This window comes from Rattus rattus, chromosome 2 (genome assembly GCF_011064425.1).
Source record: "Rattus rattus isolate New Zealand chromosome 2, Rrattus_CSIRO_v1, whole genome shotgun sequence".
Lineage (NCBI taxonomy): Eukaryota > Metazoa > Chordata > Mammalia > Rodentia > Muridae > Rattus > Rattus rattus.
The window spans coordinates 79,820,215-79,842,978 of NC_046155.1; the positions used below are offsets into that span (position 1 = coordinate 79,820,215).

At 47.3% G+C, this 22,764-nt stretch overlaps 2 protein-coding genes across 3 annotated transcripts in view; both read left to right on the forward strand.

Moving 5' to 3' along the window:
• Positions 1-14,129, forward strand: part of Gga2 (golgi associated, gamma adaptin ear containing, ARF binding protein 2) — a 33,470-nt gene extending 19,341 nt beyond the window's left edge. Inside the window, exons 9-17 of the mRNA XM_032892742.1 lie at positions 3,012-3,093; positions 4,196-4,321; positions 4,974-5,063; positions 5,333-5,361; positions 5,644-5,777; positions 7,587-7,744; positions 11,211-11,380; positions 12,412-12,522; positions 13,095-14,129. Of these exons, the coding sequence (XP_032748633.1) occupies positions 3,012-3,093; positions 4,196-4,321; positions 4,974-5,063; positions 5,333-5,361; positions 5,644-5,777; positions 7,587-7,744; positions 11,211-11,380; positions 12,412-12,522; positions 13,095-13,205 (1,011 nt within the window). The 3' untranslated portion in view covers positions 13,206-14,129. The remainder of the gene's footprint in view (positions 1-3,011; positions 3,094-4,195; positions 4,322-4,973; positions 5,064-5,332; positions 5,362-5,643; positions 5,778-7,586; positions 7,745-11,210; positions 11,381-12,411; positions 12,523-13,094) is intronic.
• Positions 14,130-16,695: 2,566 nt separating this feature from the next.
• Cog7 (component of oligomeric golgi complex 7) overlaps positions 16,696-22,764 on the forward strand; it is a 54,230-nt gene continuing 48,161 nt past the window's right edge. Inside the window, exons 1-3 of one of the 2 annotated variants that reach the window (XM_032892743.1) lie at positions 16,696-16,990; positions 20,340-20,488; positions 20,720-20,836. In XM_032892743.1, the coding sequence (XP_032748634.1) occupies positions 16,822-16,990; positions 20,340-20,488; positions 20,720-20,836 (435 nt within the window). In that variant the 5' untranslated portion in view covers positions 16,696-16,821. Of the gene's footprint in view, positions 16,991-17,226; positions 17,332-20,339; positions 20,489-20,719; positions 20,837-22,764 lie in introns of those variants that run through there. The other variant, XM_032892744.1, reaches the window with a different exon arrangement.

The window sequence follows — 22,764 nt, forward strand, 5'->3', positions numbered from 1 at the left end:
CAGTGGGTAATCCACTTCCTTTGATTCTGATTTCTGCTCAGAATAGTGTTTCTTTTTGATAACACCCTTCTATGATTAACGTTGTAATGATAATTATCACCACTATCTAATTTTTTAGAGCAATGCCACCTCCACTACAGAAAAATCCTGTGTTTGCATTGAGCAACATTTATTATTTATTACTTTTTAAAGATGTATTGTTGTTGCGGTAAAAATTAAAAAGGAACATTTTCTGTCAGTTCTCTTGAGCTGGATCCTCTCACTCTGGCTGCTACTCTACCACTTGGTCTGCAAACTGCCCACTCCTGGCTGTTGTCCCCTAGGTGGTAGTTACCACACACACACACACACACACACACAGACAGACACACACACACACACACACACACACACACACACACACACATACACACACACACACACACACACACACACACAGACACACACACACACACACACACACACACACACACACACACACACACACACACACACACACACACACACACACACACACACACACACACACACACACACACACACACACACACACACACCCTGCTTTGCCGGCCCTTGCTCAGTCTTACTCCGTGCAGGCAACAGAACCAGATCTGCACGCTCCAACTGCCTCTCAGCCATTTCTTTCACACACTGTCCTCTTTAGCCCGGTAAATCAAAGTTACAGAAACTTGTAATTTAGCAATTAGATTTACATGTTAATATCTCAACCCACAGTACATCCATACAATAAACTTACAACCAATTGATAAGGATATAAACTGCCCACCTTGATAAGATAAATTTGCCTATAGAAATCCATCCCAGCTACCTTGGCAATTCAGGACCACCCCCGATCTGAGTCATCCTTCTCTGTCTTCATTTTTTTTTTTTTTTTTTTTTTTTTTTTTTGGAGCTGGGGACCAACCCAGGGCCTTGCGCTTCCTAGGCAAGCGCTCTACCACTGAGCTAAATCCCAACCCCATCTGTCTTCATTTTTATTCTTCCTCTTTCTCCTTCCCTCCCGCCTTAGAAAAACTTTGTCCCCGCCTTATTCTTTTACTGTCCAATCATGGCCTTGATCTAACTTGTGCCAGCCCTCACCTGCATAATGACATCAACCTACATATTGTGGGTGTCCACAGAGGCCAGGAGGGGGCGCTGGACCCCCTGGAGCTTCAGTTCCCGACAGGTTGTGAGCTGCCTGACATGGGTTTTAAAGTAGCTGTACCATTTTACAGCCTCATGAGCGACATGCAAGGACTCTGTCTGTCCCTGCTGCCGTCATTTACTGTCACCTGTCTCTTTCATGACTACTATCCTGGCTGTTGCATGCTTCTCCTGTGACTGTTTCTTTGGTGGCCTGTGTTTCACGTTCCATGTGCTTATTGGCCACTTTTGTTGCTTCTGTAGAGGATGTCTGCCCAAATGGTTTGCCCATTCCCTGGGTTGTCTTAAGCTTATTGTTTTGTTTTTGTTTGGTTTTCAGACAGGCTGACTGCTCTAGAACTTAGTATGTAGATAAGGTGTCATATGCACCTACCCCTACCTCCTGAGTGCTGGGATTAGAGGTGTGAGCCTCTACACCTGGCTTCAGGGCACTGGTTCTCAACCTCCCTAATGCTGGGAACCTTTAGCACAGTTCCTCATGTTGTGGTGACTCCCAACCATAAAATTATTTCTGTTGCTTCTTTGTAACTGTATTTTTGCTACTGTCATGAATTGTATATAAATATATGTAAATAAACATATGTATAAATATGTGATATGCAGGACAGTCCTAGGTGACCACTGTGAAAGGGCTGTTTGACCCCCCAGAAGGGTCCCAACCCCAGGCTGAGAACCCCTGCTGAGAACAGTTTTTTATATGTATTCCAGACCCAAGTTCCTTCTCAGACTGTACACTTCAACCCTTAGGCTATCTTTCCCCTGGCTTGATAGCTTCTCCTGAGGCGAAAAATTTGTATGCTTATTCATGTCAGTTCTCGTGTGTGCAGGTACACACGTGTGCATGTTTGTGGGAGTCAGGGGTCAACTTCAGGAGTCAACTTCAGGAGTCATTCCTCAGTTGCTATCTACCTTGATTTTGAGACACGTTCTCTTATTGGCCTGGAGCTTAGCAAGCACTCCAGGTTGGCTGGCCAGTGTGCTCTGGGAGCCTCCTGTCTGCACCTCCCTAAAACAGACAGTACAAAGATTTTTCTACATGGGCTTTGGGACCAAACTTAGGTCTTGTAAGACTTTATTGCCTGGACTGTCTTCCCAGTTCCATGTGAGTTTTTGTTGTTATTTGTTCTTTTGAGACTGAGCTTTCTGATTTCATTCAAATCCAGTGTGTGTCTTGTCCTGTAGAGGACGACACCACCAGCTGGCATGTGAGCCCAGGAAAGACCTGGACAGTGAATAAAGCAGGTAGTAGGCAGAGAGGTGGCCAGAGGAAGGGAGTTAGCTGAGGGAGGGGATGTGAAGCTGCAGAGCTGTTCAAAGCCTCTCTCCTCTTCCCAATGCGAAGAAAGGAGCTTTGGGGTGCAGGGTGCGGTGGAGGGGAATGGGATCCTGTGGAGAATATCAGGCAATTGTTGTAAAGGGCTTGAGCCATCAGCATGGTTGAGATGGGAGATTCTCCGAATGGTGTTGGTGACGAAGCAGGGAAGCTCTTCATGGTGACAGACAGGTGTTGCAGCTGAACTAGGAATGGGGTCTCATGCTGAGATACAGGCCTGCACCAGCACTTCTAACTAACCCAGATGTTCTTCCCTGCGTGCGTGAGTGCGTGCGTGCGTGTGTGTGTGTGTGTTGGACTTGGAGCCCACGCATGAGAGGCAAGAGCTCTACTGAGCTGTAGCCCCAGGCCTCTAATGTTTTCTGATTCTGTCATGTTAACTCAGAACTGTAGTCAGGGATCTGACACAGCCTAAGGAGGACACCTATACTCTGAGGCAGCTGAGGGAGACATGCAAGGACTTGGGTGGGGCCCTGGGTGTGAGGATGTGAATCTGGCTCTGTTTTCCCAGGTTGTCTATGAAAGATGTGAGAAGCTTCGGCCCACCCTGTTCCGGCTTGCAAGCGACACCACTGATGACGACGATGCACTGGGTAATGGCTCTGCTTCTCTGGCTCTAGCTGCACCCTAAGTGTAAAACAGATGTGGGTGTGCTGCTGGGGGGCCATAGACAAGACAGATAGATTTGATATGGGCTGATGGCTTACATCTTCTGAAGACTCTGGGTTTGGGTAAGAAATGTGAAGATCAGAAGCCTGTAGATACCTACAAGAGACATTGTGTGACCGTTCCATGGAAGTCCAGGAAACAGTGCCCTGCCTCTTCTCTCCTTCCTTCCTTCCTTCCTTCCTTCCTTCCTTCCTTCCTTCCTTCCTTCCTTCCTTCCCTCCCTCCTTCCTTCCTCTTCCTTTCTTCTTCTTTCCTTCCTTTCTCCTTCCTTTCTTCCTTTTCTTTTCTTTCCTTCCTTTCCTTTCTTTCCTTCCTTTCCTTTCTTTCCTTCCTTTCTCCCTTTTCTTTCCTTCCTTTCTCCTTCCTTTCTTCCTTTTCTTTCCTTCCTTTCTCCTTCCTTTCTTCCTTTTCTTTCCTTCCTTTCTCCTTCCTTCCTTCCTGATTCTTCCCTTTCGTGAGAAACAGTCCCTGACTTGTAAGGGTCTCTGAATGTTTCACTGACTGTGTTCTCCTGGGGTGACGTTTTTCTATTACTGATACTGCAATTGAGAGATAACTCAGGTATAATTGAGAGACTAAGACTATACTATAGCCAGATGTGGTTATTTATTATTAAGTATGCTTCTGTTAGGATGCCAAATTTTTATTAGAAATACCAGATCTATATTTGCAGACGGGTAAAGTGTACAGGCTACAAAGCTGATTTCTGTACCCATTCTCCAGATTTGGGACGCTTTCAATAACTGAACCAAGTAGAAAGGAATTTTTGTAGTATGACATCCACATCTACTTGTCTCAACTAAAAATATCCCCCCAAATTCCTGGTTGAAAGAGCAGTGTTGGAGTGTGAACTGCTGCCAGGTAACGGTGTGGACAGTGGGACACAGAGCTAAAGCTAAGCGACGGAGGATGGTAGGAAGCTGGTCACATGACCAGGGTCTGGGGTCCCGAGTGTGCCAAGCCTGGTAGAGCCATGTGGTTGGCTGCTACACTGAGGAGTTCTGAATCCGCTTTTTTTTTCCTCAGCGGAGATTCTTCAAGCAAATGACCTTCTCACCCAGGGGGTTCTGCTGTACAAACAGGTGGTGGAAGGCCGAGTCAATGCCGGGAATGCAGTGCCCGCCGCAGTGGGAGCCATTCCTGCTTCCAGAGGTGTGTGCTAAAGCCTTCTGTTTCGGGGCAGGGTGTAAGTCACAAGAATGAGAGAGCTTGCCTCTGTCCCCTTTTCTGTAGAAATAGGTTGCAGGTAACAGGCCCCTGCCACAGGAGCCACCACACACCCATGGCAGGTTAGATCCCCCCATGGCTGATCATGCAAGCAGAGGGCTATATTGTGCTAGGTTTTAATCCCTCTCCAGTGCTCCTAGGAGCCTGAGATCAAGGAAGTGGTCAGTGGTTCAGTCGTAGATGTTTGCCCAGCATTCACAAGACCCACGATTACGTCTCAATACTGCCCCCAAGGCCTCTGATCTATACCTTCTAAGTTAGGATTGCTTGGAGCTCGGCCTGAGAATCTCTGAGTACTATAGATGAATTTGATCAGAAACCCAAGAAGGTGTCTAAGCTGAAGAAGAAGCCCAACCCTGTGATGAGAGGGGCCGGGCGGGGCAAAAGAAAGACCTCAGTGACTGGTGGGGGTGGTGGTGGCTGTGAGTCCTTTGGCCACCCAACATGTGGGTCTATTGCCGGCTGTTCCGGCACCCAGCTGAGGCAGAAGGTTGTTGGGGAGCGGCATGGTGACTTCTGGGAGGAGGATATAGGTAGGGATTAAATGTTTGCGTCTTTTAACCCCATCTGTTTGTAGTGTTCCCGAGTCCAGAACCCTGTGGGAAGAACTGCCCCCTCATTGACCTGGAGGCGCCATCTTTGCTTCATCAGGACCTGGCAGCCTTAGGTGAGAGAGGACATTATTGAAGCACAGGCACCAAGTAGACGGATGAGTGGGTTCGTTTCCCTCAGGCAGCACGGGCCTGCTCCTGTGGGGGGTACTCTGGCATACCGGGCACTATGGATAAGCGTCTTTGGGTCGAGGATTGGCTTAGGGCAGGTCCCTAGTCTAGGTGTTACTGTTACCCTAGAATGGGTGGGTGAGCATGCTGCCCAGCCCCATCGACAGTCTGGTGCTGTACTGATGATGTTTCTCCCTCTGCTTCTTTCTCATAGGGATCAACGATGTTCCCACTAGGAACCAGGTAGGAAAGCTCTTCCTCGAGTGGGGAGTTATGGGAAGGGTCACCCAGTCCTACCGTGGGCTGCGCTGCTTGCCCGGAGAGCGATCACTACTGCACCATTCTTTGGGATTCGCAGCTCATCCTGTGGGCTTGGCTTCATCTGTACTACTTGGAAGGGCATCTCTTTCCCTTCTACCCTAACTCTTCCCTTCTACCGGTTTCTGCTTCCTGAAGGTCTGTGCAGGGGTCTTCTGTCACGCCCCTTCTTCTCCTGCCACCAAAGACACGGTTTTGCTTTGGCAGGTTGTCATTCCAAGTTGCTGTAAGGACAAGAAGCAGCCTGGTGCCATCACACTCATGGGGGGTGGAATCCAGAGTCTTTCTGCAGACCGGAACTTGCTGGATCTCTTCTCGCCACAGCCGTCTCCAGGACCACTGTGAGTGTTCTGGGCCGATGGCTTCTGCCTGCAGCTTCCCCACCCCTTTGTGCTAAAGGATGTGCTCTTTGTATCACAACTGCATGGTGCTGCTTCCCCTTGACTGTCTTATCTTACCCGATCCTAACTCAGATAGGACCAGAAAGAAGTTAAACAGAAAGAAATTGGTGACAGATGATTGTGTGTGTGTGTGTGTGTGTGTGTGTGTGTGTGTGTGTGTGTGTGTGTGTGTGTATGTATGTGTGTGTGTAAGTAGGTCAGCATGCAGAGGTCAGAGTATAATTTTGTGAGGTGCTTCTGTCTTGCCTTTATGTGGGTTCCGGAGCTCGAACTTACTTACAGCAAGTGTCTTTACCTGCCCTGACCCATCTTGCTGGCCTGTTTTGTTTCGCGAGACAGTCTTCTGTCTACGTTGCCTTCAAAACCGTTAGAAGCCAGGGATGACCTTAAACTTCTGGCTCCTACCTCTAAGTACAGTGATCGCAGCAGTGCCCCACACGACCTCCCGACGTCTGGCTCACATAATTGTAATGCTTATTTCTCTTTCCTGACTGCTGTGTTTGAAATTATTTAAGACTAGAGAAAAGTAGTGTAGGTCCTATATACCATTCCCTAAAATCTGGGTTGAAAGTTCGTTCTTCTTTTCAAAGAGGATTTCTTCTGACTCTTGATTCTATTTCTTTCTTTACTTTCTTTCTCCCCTTTGACCCCCAGATAAGAGTCTCACTGCAGTGCAGACTACCCTGGAAGTCTTCCTTCTCCAGCCTTTGCTTTTGTTATACATGTGATGGGGCATTAGTGTAGCTTCTTTTTATGAAGCCACATTCCAACATGACTTTTTCATTTCTCTTTTTTAAAGATTTCTTCTTATTTATATGTGTTTCTGTGTATATGCATGCCACATGCACTCAAGTACTCTTGGAGGCCAGAAGAGGGTGTTGGATCCCCTGAAGCTAGAGTTACAAAGGGTTTAGTTCTGCCTAATGTTGGCACTGGGAACCAAATGTGGGCCCTCTGTGTGCTCTTAATTACTAATTCATCTCTCCAGCAAACTCCCTCTCCTGCCCTTCAGTCTCACTATGCAGCCCTGGCTGTCCTTGATATAGAGATCCACTACCTATTATTCCTGAGTGCTGTGATTAAAGGTGTGTACCACCATGCCCAGTCACACTTTCTTTTAAAAAAAAAAAAAAGCGTATCCATATTCCGGTTCCAGAAGAGGGCATCAAATCCCCTGCTAGAATTATAAGTGGCTTTTGAGCTACCTGACATGGGTTCTGGGAAACTCATGCCTCTGTAAGAACAGCAAGCAAGCACTTTGGACCACTGAGCTGTCTTTCCAGCCCCTTAAATTTTTTTTTATTACATTTATTTACTTAGTGCTTGAGTATGCATGTGTGAGTACATGTGTGTCCACAGGCACCCACATCATACATGTGGAGGTTAAAGGACAATTTGGGAGTCAGTTCTGTGCATAGTGTAGGGCCAAACGCAGGTCATCAGGCCTGGCCCCAGCTGCCTTGTCCTGAGCCCTCTCTCTATCCTCACAGAGCTGTTTTGGTGTCCTGTTACATCTTTGAGACATTTTTATGTGAGTTTATATATAAGTAACCCTCATTCTCTCTAACAGTTACATTATGGTTGGTATGACTGTGTTAATCATTTTCCTCTGGCGGGGGTGGGCATGCTTGCATGCATGTCTTGTTGTTATTCAGAGAAACGGAAATCAAAAACTGTGACAGTTCCTGAAGTTGGTTCCTGAAGTCGTCTAGTTTTTGTTAGTCATTGGTCATTTTTACTTCTTTGTAGGAATTACGTTCCACAAAAAAGCATCCCCAAGGAGGTGCCACCAGGTACCAAGGCCTCTCCAGGTTGGTCCTGGGAGGCTGGGCCATTGGCTTCTTCCCCAGCCTCACAGAATACACCTCTGGCTCACGTGTTTGTCCCTTTGGAGTCTGTGAAGCCCAGTAAGTAGTTTGTACCCCTTCTTTGTTAGACCTCTAATGACAACAAACTGCTCCACACTGATAGGCGCGGGTGGTGTAAGGCCGGGCCGGGGGAGGAGAGCGGTTTGGCTTACTGAGCTGATATTTTTCTTAGTCTTCTCTGTATTAGGACTGTGACCTGTGAGGGATATTCGTAGGTTGAGTTTAATGAGGAGGGTGAAATCTACTTAGGGACATGATGTTCGTTCATCTGGGATTCAAGGAGTGATGTGCCTGGAAGTGACCAAGAAAGGTCAGTGGGAATTGAAGGAAGAATTTGGCTAATGCTGCTGCTTCTCTGTGGGTCCTCATAGAGGAAAGTGGGTCTTGCCTCAGCCACAGAGGGAAGGAGACCAGAGTGCTCTGCCAGCTAAGGCGATATGCCGTGGTCTACTGTGTGCTGCAGAAAACAGCCTGGAGTGCCAGGGCTCTCTCTGCCCTTCTACAGCCCAGAGTCATGTATGGAGGCAAGGTGTGGGGAGCTGGAGTGCAGGGGCCCTGGAGGCCGGGCAGTGAGCTTGTTTAAATGTACTTGGTAATAATTAGCAGACACGCTGCTTATTTTGTTTTACTAAGTTTTGAGTGAAACAATGTTACATGTCCAGTGTTAATTTCTCGGCTGTGATAATCACGCCACAGCTATGTAGGGTGTCAACATTTGGGAAGGTGGGTAATGAGCTTAGGAGAGTCGTTTGGGTTTGCTGTGTAACTGTTCATAAGTGTTAAATAATTACAGTACAGAGATTAACCATAGGGATAAAAGCTACAGTAACATTCTCAGTGTAGAGACGAGACATGAAGCAGAAGGGTAACAGCTCTGACAGCTGGCCAGAGGCAGGCGCTCTGCCGAGGTCCTTTATGTTGTGGTTCTGGGTGTCAACCCTGAGACCTTGCACAGTCTAGGTAAGCACTGTCCTACTGAACTGTCTCCCTTCCTCCTGCATTCCGTCCCTCCTCCTCTCCCTTCCTTCTGAATTGGAGGCAGTCTTATGTATTCCATGCTGGCCTGGAACTAACTGCAGAACCAAAAGTGATCGTGACCCAGATTTTCCCGCTTCTGTGGGTTATAGGTGTTTGCCACCACACCAGTGGCATTAGGGACCCCACCCAGCACCTCTCACATGCTAGGCCGGAACCTACCGGGATTCGACTCTAGTCCTTTTATTTTCTGTTTTGAGACAGGCTCTGTCTATACACTTGTGGCTGGCCTGGAATTTACTGTGTAGAGCAGGCTGTCCTTGAACTCACAGAACTAACTTGCCTTTGCCTCCCTAAAGAATCCCTACAGTGTTAGGATTAATGTTGTTAATAGTCCCAGTTTCTCTCTCTCTCTCTCTCTCTCTCTCTCTCTCTCTCTCTCTCTCTCTCTCTCTCTCTCTGTGTGCATGTGCGTGTGTGTGTGTGTGCGTGTGTGTGTGTGTGTGTGTGTGTGTGTGTGTGTGTGTGTGCACGCGCACGTGCCTGGTGCCCACAGAAGTCAAAAGAGGGTGTCACACTCCTTGGAACTGTAGAGACCCTTGGAAACCTTGATGTGGGTGCTGGGAATCAAACAGGTCCTTGGAAGAGTAACCAGTGCTCTTAGCTACTAAGCTATCTCTATAATCCCTTTTTAAAAAGATTTGTGTATGTATCCGTGTTTGTGCAAGTGTATGTACATCTGTGTGCTCAGTGTGTGTCACCTGCATGCATTCAGGGAGACCAAAAAAGGGTGTTGAGCGTCTTCTATCACTCTGAGGAAGGGTCTCTCCCTGAGATCTTTAACCAGCACTCACATCAGAATAGGGGTTAATGGGCCACCACAGGATACGTCACTTGTGTGGGCTGCTGGGGTTCAAATTTTGAGCCTCATGATTGCACAGCCAGTCTGAGCCATCTGTCCAGTTCAGTAAGTGTGGTTTTAATAAAACAGCACCACATTCTCTAGACTATTTAATGTCTAATGTCATATTTATAATTACAGTACGAGCCCGGAGCATTAATTTTTCCTGTGTCAAAGTCAGCTCTGAACTCACTATGTAGCTGAGGATGGCTTTAATTTCTGGTCCTCTTGCCTTTGCTTCTGCCTCTGAAGTACTCAGATCACAGGCTTGTGCCTTTGTGTTAGGCACGAGGACTCAATCCATTTTCTTCACAAATTACTGTTAGTATCATTTCGTGGGGAAATCAGATCAGTCTCCTTTACCAGCAGAACATCTTACTGGGCCCTCATCCACATCTGAAATCTTTATCATACTGTAAAGTACAGGGAGGATGTGCGTCCTGGCCACTGCTCTACTCCAGTGAGGAGACACCATGGCCAAGGCAGCTTTCAGAGGAAAGCATTTAGCTGGGACCTTGCTCACAGTTTCAGAGAGTGAGCCCATGATCGTTATGGCAGGAAGCATGTTGGAAGGCAGGCAGGCAGGCAGGCGGGCAGGCAGGTGGGCAGGCAGGCAGGTGGGCAGGCAGGCAGGTGGGCGGGCAGGCAGGTGGGCAGGCAGGCAGGTGGGCGGGAAAGCAGGCAGGCAGGCAGGCAGGCAGGCAAGTAGGGAGGCAGGCGCGCAGGCAGGCAGGGGGGCAGGCAGGCAGGTGGGCAGGTGGGCAGGCAGGCAGGTGGGGCAGGTGGGCATGGGCAGGCAGGCAGATGGGCAGGCAGGCAGGCAGGCGGGCAGGCAGGCAGGTGGGCAGGTGGGCAGGCAGGCAGGTGGGCAGGTGGGCAGGCAGGCAGGTGGGCAGGCAGGGCAGATGGGCAGACTTGGTGCTGGAGCAGTAGCTGAGAGCTCATGTTTGATCTGCACGTAGGCAGAGAAAACACAGACTAGGCCTGGCATCAGGCTTTGAAACCTCAAAGGCCACCCTTGACACACCTTCTTCAAACAAGGTCACACTTCCTAATCCTTTCCAAATGGTTTCACCAGTTGAGGACTAAGCATTGGAACATATGAGACTGTGGGTCCATTCTCATTCAGACTACAATGTGGCTGTGTGTATGAGGTCATTTGAGAGAGATCAGAACAAAACAGTGTTTGTAATGCTTGTTTCCAGTGCAAGTGTTGTGTGCGTGCGTGCGTGCGTGCGTGCGTGCGTGCGTGCGTGCGTGTGTATTTGAGGCAGGGTCTCAGTATGTAGACCAGGCTGGCCTAGGACTCACAGAGATCTGCCTGCTTCTCCTTCCTGTGTGCTGGGTTTGAAGGTATGGTCCACCATGGTTGGCTTTATATTTGTGGGTGGTGGGTTTTTAATTTTATTTTTTTGTGAAATTCCGTGCTGTCTATAGTGTTCCTGCATAACTTTAGTCATGATCACATCCAATGACCATTTCCTAAGTCAGGTAGTGTGATGAGGATGCGTGGGTGGTGGTAAGGAGTCATTTTGGATTAGAGGAGGGCAGTGTGAATTTGGGGTTCAGGGTGCAGATGGCATGGTATCAAGTGTGAGTGCTGACCCTTGTTGGCTCCCTGTCTGCCAGGCAGCCTGCCGCCCATCATCGTGTATGACCGGAACGGCTTCCGAATTCTGCTGCACTTCTCCCAGACGGGGGCCCCTGGCCACCCGGATGTGCAGGTGTTGCTGTTGACCATGATGAGCACTGCCACCCAGCCTGTCTGGGACGTCATGTTTCAGGTGGCTGTCCCAAAGGTGAGTGATCTGCTGCTCGCCAGCTCTGACCTTTTCACAGTGACTCGTTTCTGCACATTCGCTGAGACATTGTTAGTTAGGTGTGAGAGGCAGATGAGGCAGACCCTTCACTCAGACTGGCTAAACATAAAACTGTGGATTTCAGCAGCTTACTTACCGGGGTATTCCTGTGTATTTGACTTCAGATAAGGATCTCCCCGGGTAAGTTTTTAAGTTAATTCCTTAAAAATCTTGTTTGTGGGGTTTTGTTTGGTTGGTTTTTGTTTGTTTTTGAGGCAGGATCTCATATGTAGCCCTGGTTAGCCTGGAACTCATTATGTAGACCAGGCTGTCCTACAAAGATCTGCCTGCCTCTGCCTCCCAGTTGCTGCCTCCCAGCTGCCCCTCAGTGTTTGGTTTTTTGTTACAGGGTCACAGTGTGTAGGTCAGGCTGGCCTGGAACTTGATTTTAGCCAAACTTGGCCTCAACTTACTTTTCCTGCCTGCACCTCTTGAGTGTTGGGAGTATAGTCATGTGTTACCACACCTCACCTAGATGAAGGTGGTTGACTCGACTTTTCTCTTGGGGCTGGCCTGGGCCCTGTAGAGCATGAACGTAACCACTAGTATCCAGGGTTGCACAGCTCTCTTTTTATTACTTGGTCTTAAAAGCAAGCAGGCAAAGACAGAAATAGGTATGTGTGTTCTCTCACCATGGGGTAGCCTGTCACTGCTTTACACTGTTGTTAAGCCAAAGCTTGATCTAAGGGCGTGGAGCTAGTAAGAGGCAGATTGAGAGCTCAGCCTAAGATTTTCTCTGGCGTTTTATGCTGCCTCTCAGAGGCCAACTGCAGACCACAGTTCAAGTATATTCCTGTGGGCAGAAGGAAAGTCTTCTGTGGGTCCTATAGCCACTCATAAGCAACGTGTATGTGGGACTCTATGGGTCTCCTGAGGTGATTTTCTTGAGGGAGATTAAGCTGTTGTTGGCCTGAGTGTCCTTACTAAAGCGGTGGCTTTCTGGATTAACATGTTGCCTTTTCCCCACATAGTCGATGCGAGTGAAGCTGCAGCCAGCATCCAGTTCCAAGCTCCCGGCATTCAGTCCTTTGACGCCTCCAGCCGTGATCTCTCAGATGCTGTTGCTCGACAACCCACACAAAGTATGTTCCGGGGTCTTTGGTAGCATGGAGTAGACCCTGAACTGAGGCTTTGCTGTCAAGTCTGGGGAGCTCCAAGTTGAATTTGGGGTGGAACAGCTCTTGCCTGGGCCTGATTTGCTTCGGGACTTGTTAGAAGATCTGTAATGGTTTGTCAGAGCTTGGAACCAAAGAAGAGACATGTGGATTCATACCTAGCTAGACTCTTCTGGAGGAGGTGTCCTATCTCCCTGTAGGTCTCTAAATTACCCTTTGGGACTGAAGAGGTGGGCAGGGCTTCCAGGATACATCATGGCTTTCTTTGTATTTGTAGTTCTAAAGAGACTAAGTCAGGTTATCTATGCCATTTCGTGACTCTTAAGTCTTCATTAGGGGGAATTATATAAACAAACTGAGCCAAGTGTATTGGTGCACAACAATAGAGGAGGAGACAGGCCTGATTTACACAGCAAGTTCCAGGCCAGCCTAGGCTACACAGTAGCTGTCAGCTGTTCCTTGGAGAGTCGCTTTAACTGTAGGCCACACTCTCTGTTCCTACCGATTGCTTTACCATCTTAGCCTCTCTTCTGTCCCAGGAACCTATCCGGTTGCGGTACAAGCTGACTTTCAACCAAGGCGGGCAGCCGTTCAGTGAAGTAGGAGAGGTGAAAGACTTTCCAGACCTGGCCGTCTTGAGCACCGCCTGACTTCTCAACCAAGACTCTTCAGTCAAGCTTAGGCCAGCGCTTCTTTTACTGTCTGGTCGGGACTCCTTGTAATGTCGTGCAGAGTGCCAAGAGTTCTCTCCTGATATTAGGCCTTGATTGCCAATCTGTCCGTTGATCATGTATGTGCGTGTGCGTGTGTGTTACTGGGGTGTGGGGAGGAGGGAGAGCTGGGCTTGGGATTTGGGCAGTGTGGGGGCTGCTGACAACCTCTGAGATCATCTCTGCTGCACTCACGTCTGCTTCTGCATGTTGGTTGACACTGTTGCCCCTGCCTCAAGTTGGAGTTTTATAAGCCAAAGTTTTTTCCATGTATTGTTAATCTTTTCATTCATCCACTCTGTGCCTTGTCAGCCTTTGAAAGTCTTAGTTGCTCCCAGGCTGCTATTCTCAGGGACCTTAGAAAGGGACCTGGTTGGTCTTGTGACAGAGTGTGTCTTCTGGGGCACACTCTTCCAAGAATGGCCTTGTCTTCATTTTTCATTAGCAAATGCTGCTTGCAGATATTCAGTAAGACCTTCTAAATGGAATGTTTGTTGTACTGGTTCCGGCAAGGGACTTGCCATGAGACCAGGAGACCACACTTGGTGGGCCAATCATGTCCTTCACTACAGTGCCTTAGATTTTCCCTTAGATGGACCCTCTGAGGCCTTTTTCAGGCCTTGGGTTCTGTGGGTTGGGCAGCCTGTCTGGGCCCTTACTCAGGACCCACAATATCATCTTCATTCTTTCTGTTCACAAACATCTCAGAGCTCTTTCATTGTGACCCTGTGTTCATTGTTGTAAATCACAGCTGGGGGCCGGCCTTGTGGCCCTCACAATCCAAGGTGGGGAGCTGCGATGCAGGTAGAGAGCCATGTGGTGACTAAGTACGGAACATCATTGAATAAATACTGTGTCCAAATCTGCCTGGTGTTGAGTCCATAGGGGATGCGTTTAAAGGGAACAGCCTGGAAGGGAGAGGTCTTCTGTCAAGTGAGGACATGATAAAGTACTGTTCTGAGGAGCTGAGGGAGCTGGAGAAGAGGGGTGGGTGTTTGCCTCAGGTACCTCAGAAAGGGAACTCAAGCTAATGGTCGACCTATACTTTGAGAGCACCTACTACGTGCTGGGTACTTTGGCATGCATGCTTCAGCAAGTTCTGCTTGGCTGGTCTGTGGGGGAAGGCACCCTGAGGCCTGAAATGGGTAGTGAGGAAATAATTTTCTCATAGGCATGCCCGGGGGGCCCATCTTCAAGTGATTTTAGATCCTGTCAAGCTGACAGCACTAACCACACCCACCCAACACAAGAATCAGTTGAAAGCATCAAAGCTTTGTGGATGTGGAATGCTATGGAAAGGAAACAGTATAATAGCAGTTTTGAGCTGTTATACTGTTCTTTTACTGCTCTTGCAAGTACCCAGGTTTGGTTCCCAGCATCCATATTGTGTGGCCCACAGCTGCCTGTAACTTCAGTTCTAGGGGATCCAGTATCATCTTCTGGACTCTGGGTACATCCACTTACAAGTGACCAAACCCACACAGATATACAAATGTATATATACAATTAAATCTTAAAAAAAAAAAAACAACCAAAAATAGCCTGTGCCTCAATGACACCAGTGGACACAGCACAGGGAAAATAGACTCAAAAATAGCCAAGTAGACTAGAGATAAAGGTGTATTTGGTGATGATATTAGGCTAATACTTAAGGAAGAGAAAGGTTACAAGTGCTCATGTACCTAATATCAGAGCCCTGAAGAACCTGAAGCAAAAATAAACACAGCTGGGCAGAAAAGTGGGCAGAACAGCAATACGAATTTCATTGGTGGGTCATTTCATCTGTCTGTTTTTTGGGACAGAGTCTCTCTACATAGCCACTGGCTGTTCTGGAATTCACACTGAGTCCCCCTTGTCCTGCCTCTGCCTCCTGAGTGTTGAGATTAAAGGTCTGTGCCAGCCACTGCACCTGACTAATAATGAATTGGAAATATAAAGTCTTTCAGTAATTGGTGGGACAACTCAGAAGATGATCAAGGATATACGTTTTGAACACCACTAACCATCATCTTTACTAAAATACATGGAAGACTTACCTAGTGACTGCAGATATTTTTTGCTATTTGCTTTGGTTTTGGTAGGTTTTTATGAGACAGGGTCTTGCTATATAGGCCTGAGTGATCTCAAACTCAATCTTCCTCTTTCTGCCTCCCTAATGCTGGGATTACAGGCATGTGTCACCACACTCATTAGACATATCTTTTTCTTCCTCCCTTCTCTGCTTCCTCCATCAAATGTTCATATACATAGTGCTGGGTTTCATAAAGACAATCTATTTAACTGTACTATGCATGAGTACTATGTACCCATGTTCCCTTCTGCATATCCTCCCTCTTTCCCACCCCCACCTTCCATTCTTTTTTTCTTTTGGTATCTCTCCCCTGCTCTCATGTCAGATAACTCTTTTAGGTGTCTATAAAATCTGGATCCAAAAGTGAGAGAAAACATAGACGTTGTCTTCTGGCTTCTTTTGCTTATCACTTTTAGTTGTATGCATTTCCCACAATGTCATGTCTCCCTTTTGTGTGCTGTGCATATTTTCAAATGCACATAGACCCTTCTCCACAACAGACCAGTATTAAGGCCATAGCAAATCTCTGTACATTTAGAACAGTTTAAGTCACAATGAGTATGGTTTCCAAGTACAGGGAATTAAATTAGAAATCAACACTAGAACATGGTGTGGTGGCTTAAGCCAGAAATCCCAGCATATGGGAGGCTTGCGCTTGAGTTTCAGGATAGAGGAACTGACCCTGGTTTTTTTTTTTTTTTTTTTTTTAAATCCTCTACTTTACCATACTATAAGAGCAAACAAAACCCGGAGAAAGTAAGGACCTAATTAATGTAGAAAATGATGGAAAATAAATGGAAGAATTAAGGGAAAAGTTGTGGTTTTTTTTTTTTTTTTTTTTTTAAGATTACTGAAATTAGACCAGAAAGAATTAGGGGATACCATTATCAAATCTATAGAAATTTAAAAGGCGAGATGGTCCAGTGGTTAATAGTACTGGCTACTCTTCCAGAGGACCCCCAGCATTCATAACCTCATATAACATCCCACTTCCAGGATATCTTTCATTCTCATCTGGCCTCTGCCGGCACCAGACAGGCAAGTGGTTCACACACATACATACAGGTAAAACACTCATCCATATGAAATAACCGCTCTATGCATTTAGTGAGGACTAACATTACTCATACATACATACATACATACATACTCATACATACAGAGTTTATATTTCTCAGCTGCTCCCTTTTCAGGCGTCAAGTTATTCTAGGTTAGAGAAAACACTAGTTTACTTAGTTTACTGCTCGACAAACATTAGCAGAAAAGGAACTGTCGTACCAATTGGAACTGCGCGAAGTCCGCAGCCCCAACAGGAACAGTCACTATGGTAACGTTCACTGACTTCCGGAAGAAGTACGGCGCGCGAGGAGGGACATTCAGATTCGGCGCGAGCGCGCTGACGGGTCGGCAAATTACAGGCGAGGTGGGTTCCGATAGGAGCCCCAAAGGCGGTATCGCTCGGCACCAACTCGGAGGCCGAGCGCCATGGACTTCTCCAAGTTCCTGGCCGATGACTTCGACGTGAAGGACTGGATCAATGCGGCCTTCAGAGCCGGCCCTAAAGACGGGGCGGCGGGGAAGGCGGACGGCCACGCAGCCACCCTAGTGATGAAGCTGCAGTTGTTCATCCAGGAGGTGAACCACGCCGTGGAGGGTGAGCCACGCAGTCGCCCACCTGACTGTCCCGGCACCGACTACAGTACGGGGCCCAGGGGCCAAGCCTCTTCTTTGGTGGGAAAGCGAGTCCTGCAGTAGTCTGAGTTAGGTCTGGGCTTTGGTGTTCACCTCTGACAGTGCCGTAACACTTCCTTTAAAACCTAAAAACCTAAACACCTTAAAAAAAAAAAAAAAAAAAGAAAAAAAAAAGAAAAAAAAAAAAGAAAACAAAAAAGAAAGGCAAGCAAGCAAGCTGGTCGTGGTAGCGACCGCCTGTTATTTCTGCACTGGGGAGGTGGTGCTGAGGATCAGGAATTCAAAACCAACTTCAGTTTCAAAGTGAGTTTGAGCCCAGCCTAGGTTATAGGAGCGCTCTAGCTCTCGTTCTCCCTCTCTTTTTCCTTCCTTCCTTCCCTCCTTCCTTCCTTCCTCCCCTCCTTCCTTCCTTCCTTCCTTCCTTCCTTCTTATTTACAGTCTCACTCTGTCACCTAGGTTCACCTCAAACTCATAGTAATTCTCGATCTGCCTCAGCTTCCTTAATTCTGGCATTGCAGATATGTGTCCCTCACCCAGCCAACAAGCAAACCCAAACAAACCGCTTTGGTGTTTGGAATAATGGCTCAGTGGTTAAAGGACCACTTGTAGAGGACCTGAGTTTAATTCCCAGTACCCACATCAAGTGGCTTACAATTGCCCGTAAGTCAAGTTCCATGGGATTCAGTGGCCTCTTTGGGCATGAACACTCACATGCACACATTGATGCACAGACATACATGGATGTATGTAATTAAAAAAAATAAATCTTGAAAGAAGTCCTTTTGGAGGTTGTGGGATAGATAGAATCTCATACTGGCCTTGAATTTGTTGTACGATGGAGGATGACCTTGAACTCTTGATCTTCAAGCCTTTGACTCTGAAGTTCTGGGATTATAGACATGTTCCATTATGCCTGGCATAAAGAACCACTTTTGAGAGTATTAAATAGTTAACTGGTCCTAGTCCATTATAATATATCTTTTTTTTTTTTTTGTCCCTCCCTCCCCTATAATATATCTTTGTAAGCTAAGGAAGATGAGCCATCCTGAATGAAGACTTAACTGTGTGTGTGTGTGTGTGTGTGTGTGTGTGTGTGTGAGAGAGAGAGAGAGAGAGACAGACAGACAGACAGAGGCACAACTACAGAGACAGAGATACAGAGACATACTTAACCACCCCCACACAGAAACAGAGAGACAGACACACATACACAGACAGAGAAACAGAGGGACACACACACACAGAGATAGAGACAAAGAGAGAGAGACAGAGACACAGAGACACAGAGACACAGAGACATACCCACAGAGACAGAGACACACACACACAGAAACAGACAGGCACACACAGACAGAGAAACAGAGGGACACACACACACACACACACACACAGAGAGAGAGAGAGAGAGAGAGAGAGAGAGAGAGAGAGAGAGAGAGAGAGAATGAATATAGGCATGAGTCAATGCCCTTCCTTGCTGCTTCACTGTGCTGAGGACACAGTCTCACATAGCCTGGGTTATGGTGCTGCAGCTTGGTTTCCAGGGTCTATGGTCCCTCGGTCTGCATGTGTGTGGGAGCAGTGAAGGCGTAGGTTAGTGGTTCTCAGTGGCTCCTGGAACCCACATCCTTGTGTTCAGAGGTGCTAGGGTGCAGCCTTGGACCCTGAGCTACACCTACCACATAAGAGGCTAGCTAATGCTAAAACATGCTCAGGCCTAAGAACACAGGACTAACTAGAGACCGTGGTGTTCATACCTCCAGTCTGTTGCAGTGGGCTCCAAGTTCAGCAGCCAGGGCCATTTTGTATCCATACATCTTGTCCAGCACCTGGGCTTTGTGTGTGATTCAGTTTTCGTGTTCATCACTATGGCAGCCAGAGTACCCAGGGAGAATGGCATTTACCTTAGGAGTTCCCAAAAGTTTACACGTGTATTAAGGGAAAACGTGAGACAGTTGCTTTCGTTGGTAGCTCAGGCATGTCCCCGTACCCTGTCTGTGGTTCCACTTGGAAGAATCTTACCAGACAGTCAGCTCTGGCTAGAGTACTTAGTCTTTCATTTCAAATGCTCTGTGGATAGTTAAAATGTTCATTTGCAGCGTCACTGACAGTCCGTAGTCTGTAGAGACTCATAGCAGCAACTTATTTTGGATGAACCCCTGTTAAAGATGTCTGAAACCTAGTTCATTGAAGAGTTAAAGCCATAGTTCAAGGTCACTTGACAAATACACCTTTTTTATACACTGAACCCAGAATGATTTTAAGTAGCAGGGAATGTCTGGTAAAACAGGTGTCAGGTGACCTGGGCCAGAGTCATGCCCCCTATAGAATGATGAGTGACACTGTGCTCCAGAAGTCAGCCATCAAAATCAACCTGACCCAGGACCTACAGGCTACAAAAAAGAATAAAGGACACAGGTATGGTAACCATGGGCATGGTAGCATGTGCCTGTAAGCCCAACCCTCGGGAAACTTCTTTTTTTTTTTTTTTAAGATTTATTTATTTATTTTAGTGTATGAGGACACTGCAGCTATCTTCGTGCACACCAGAAGAGGGCATCAGATCCCATTACAGTTGGTTGTAAGCCACCATGTGGTTTCTAGGGATTGAACTCAGGACCTCTGGAAGAGCAGTCAGTGCTCTTACCCACTGAACCATCTCTCCAGCCCAGGAAGCTTTTTATAATTAGGAAAGCTGAGTCTATTCCTGACAAGTTTGGAATTAGAGGAAGAGTACCCCAGAAAAAGTCCAACAGAATAAAAGTATGAAAAATGAGAGAAGACCGTGGCAAGCAAATGGGAGTTAAAGTCACATAGTGCCACGGGGCACTGCCACTGAGCACTGCCTCAGAGCTACAGCCCTGGCTCTTGGGTTTTGTTTGTTTTAACATTTATTTTCTTGTGTGTGTGTGTGTGTGTGTGTGTGTGTGTGTGTGTGTGTGTGTGTGTGTGTGTGTGTGTGTGTGTTGAACTTGGAGCCCACTTTTCCCAGTAATCCTCCTGCCTCAGCTTCTTCAGGGTTGGGATTGCAGGCACACGATATGGCACATTTTTGTTGGTCTTGGGTCAAGTTGATGTTGGTTGCTTGTTTCTCATGCACACAGTATCACTCATCCTTCTATGTGGGCATGGTCTGGCTAAGGTCACCTTGCTGACACTGGCTCTGTCACATATTCCCTGCAGTTTCTTAAAGCTGATGATAATGTTATAGGGAAAGTTTCCTTTCTGTTCTCACATGAGTGATGCTCTCCCACTGTTCTAGCTCCAGTTTCCACTGCTTGTACACATTGCCATTCTTGAATTTTTGCTGCAGAAACAAGTCTCCAGGCCCTTCAGAACATGCCCAAAGTGCTCCGTGATGTGGAAGCCCTGAAACAGGAGGCGTCTTTCCTGAAAGAACAAATGATTCTTGTCAAAGAGGACATTAAAAAATTTGAGCAGGACACTTCACAGTCCATGCAGGTACTTTGGCTTCTGCCCTCGATGTGGGCCTTTCTGTCCTGCAGATGATCTGGCTCATGGGGATTTAGAACTCAGAACTCTCCCAGGAACTCAGGCCGCCTTTGCACCTAACTTATCTTCTCAACCAATCGGTGGGGTGAAGGGTAAGAACACTCACGAAACACAGCTTCAGGTCGGCGAGGGCAGAGAAAAGGGATGGTTGCTTTACTGAGCACATGGCCTGTCTTTCAGGTACTGGTAGAGATTGACCAGGTGAAGTCCAGGATGCAGCTTGCTGCAGAATCTCTTCAGGAAGCTGACAAGTGGAGCACGCTGAGTGCTGATATTGAGGAGACCTTCAAAACGCAAGTATGTCCCTTTACAGGGCACACTGTGCCGGGCATTTGCAGAGCAACTTGGGGTAGACAGAAGCATTGGGCTATCCTAGGGGGAGGCCAGCCCTGAGCACATCCACCCTCTCAAGTTTGCCTCTTTTGCTTGACTGAAGCCCATGAGACGTGCACAGGCATAGAAGATGGCCTGAGTGCAGCTTTGGCAAATTACTTCACTTCTCAGGGGCTGCCAAAGTGGAAACACTAATAACTTTGAAACCTGCTTGCCAGCATGCAGTGAAGTGATGTGGTTTGAAGAACTCTCAGAAAGCAAAACAAACTACAACCCCAACTCTCCATGCCCCTGACTTCTCTTCTGTAGACACTTACCCAGGTGTTCCTCCAGATGTCCCTCAACCTTGTCCACAAACAGCACCATGCATGGTCTGAGTGCCAGTTACCCCCTCCTCCCTTCCAGTCTCTCTCTCTCTGAAACTCCCTAGTAACTGTGGCTGGCCCTGAGGTCTTCCAAGTATTGGAGATTTCTTTCTTTTTTTTTTTCTTTTTCTTTTTTTTTTCTGATATTTAAAAGAAATTATTTATTTTATGTGCATGTTTTTGTTTGTTTGTTTGTTTGTTGCCTGCATGTATGTCTGTGCACTGGGTGCTTGCCTAGTCCCTCAGAGGCTGAAAGAGAGCATTGCTGGTGGAGCTGTGTTGTAGATGTATCAGCTGGGACTGGGCTCCACACTGTAGTTTGGCTGGTTATGGTTTTCCATAGCAGTTTCTGTCTGTTGCAGAGAAGCTTCCTTGACGGGGGTGAGGACCTGTGGGCGTTAGAACAGATGTTTAGACTGTAGTTCTGGATCATCTTCCTTTCTGTCTGTAAAACCGGGAACGTGTATAGTCCTGTCAGTATCACTATGAGGACCACCCTTGTGGGAGGGTCCCTGCAGGCTCTACAGCAGGAGGAAAAATAGATCAGGTAAGAATAAAACTCAGACCAGCCCGGTTTCAGTAACTGGTGCTGGACCAAGACTTCTTGGAGTCTGCCCCAGATCATTTTACATTAGCCATATTTAAACACAGCACAGTTTTAGAAGAAGTATTCAGATCACAATGAACTCAGCCCCTTGAGTACAACACAGGTTAAGATGTATTTACATTGAAGCTCTTTACAAAGGCCATGTGGCTTCATCTGTCAGATGGGATCTTGTTGACTTAGAAATAGTGCTCAAGATAAGGGTGTAGGGAGAATGACTGGGTTAGACATAATACCTGGTCCTAGCATAGCCCAGAAGTCACGTAGGTCATTGTAAAGTACAAATGGCATCTCTTACAAGGGTGAGTTTTCTGGCCTAGAATTAAAGCTTCGAGTTTTAGGGGGCTGTCTCTGAAAAACAAACACAGTATCCCCAGCATTCTGGGAGAAATGGCTAGATATTGTCTCCCTTTGGGGAGATCAGCTGTGTGTTTAACTTTCCTGGCTTCTCCAGCACTTGTCTGTGTGCACAACTCCTTTTTGCCTTCTGCATACACTGCTCTGTAGGTACAAATACTGAGAATGTAGTCAGGGATGATTCTGGTTTAGTTAAGTGGTGCTTGTAGGTTCTCTTCTAAGATCCTTGACTTCACCAGCCTTGGGTAGTTGGCTAGGTTACCAGTGCCCGGCATGGCTATTCTCTTAAGTCCCCTTAGTGAGGTGTTGGTTGCCACCAATGTATTCTTACCACTCATGCCCCCACTTAGGGCTGTCAAGCCGTGCTGGTTGTCGCTGTGGTTCTAGGTGTCATAGCTGGGTAGGACTGTTGTTTGCCTCTTTCCCTGGAGACTTGTAACTTCTGATACTATGAAAGGTAGTCCTCAGGGAGCGGGCTTTCGGGTCACTCCCAGCTGGCTCCTCTGGGCCCTGTGTCTGAAGTGCATGGTGTCCTCAGCAGCAGGGACTACCATCCACCACTTGAG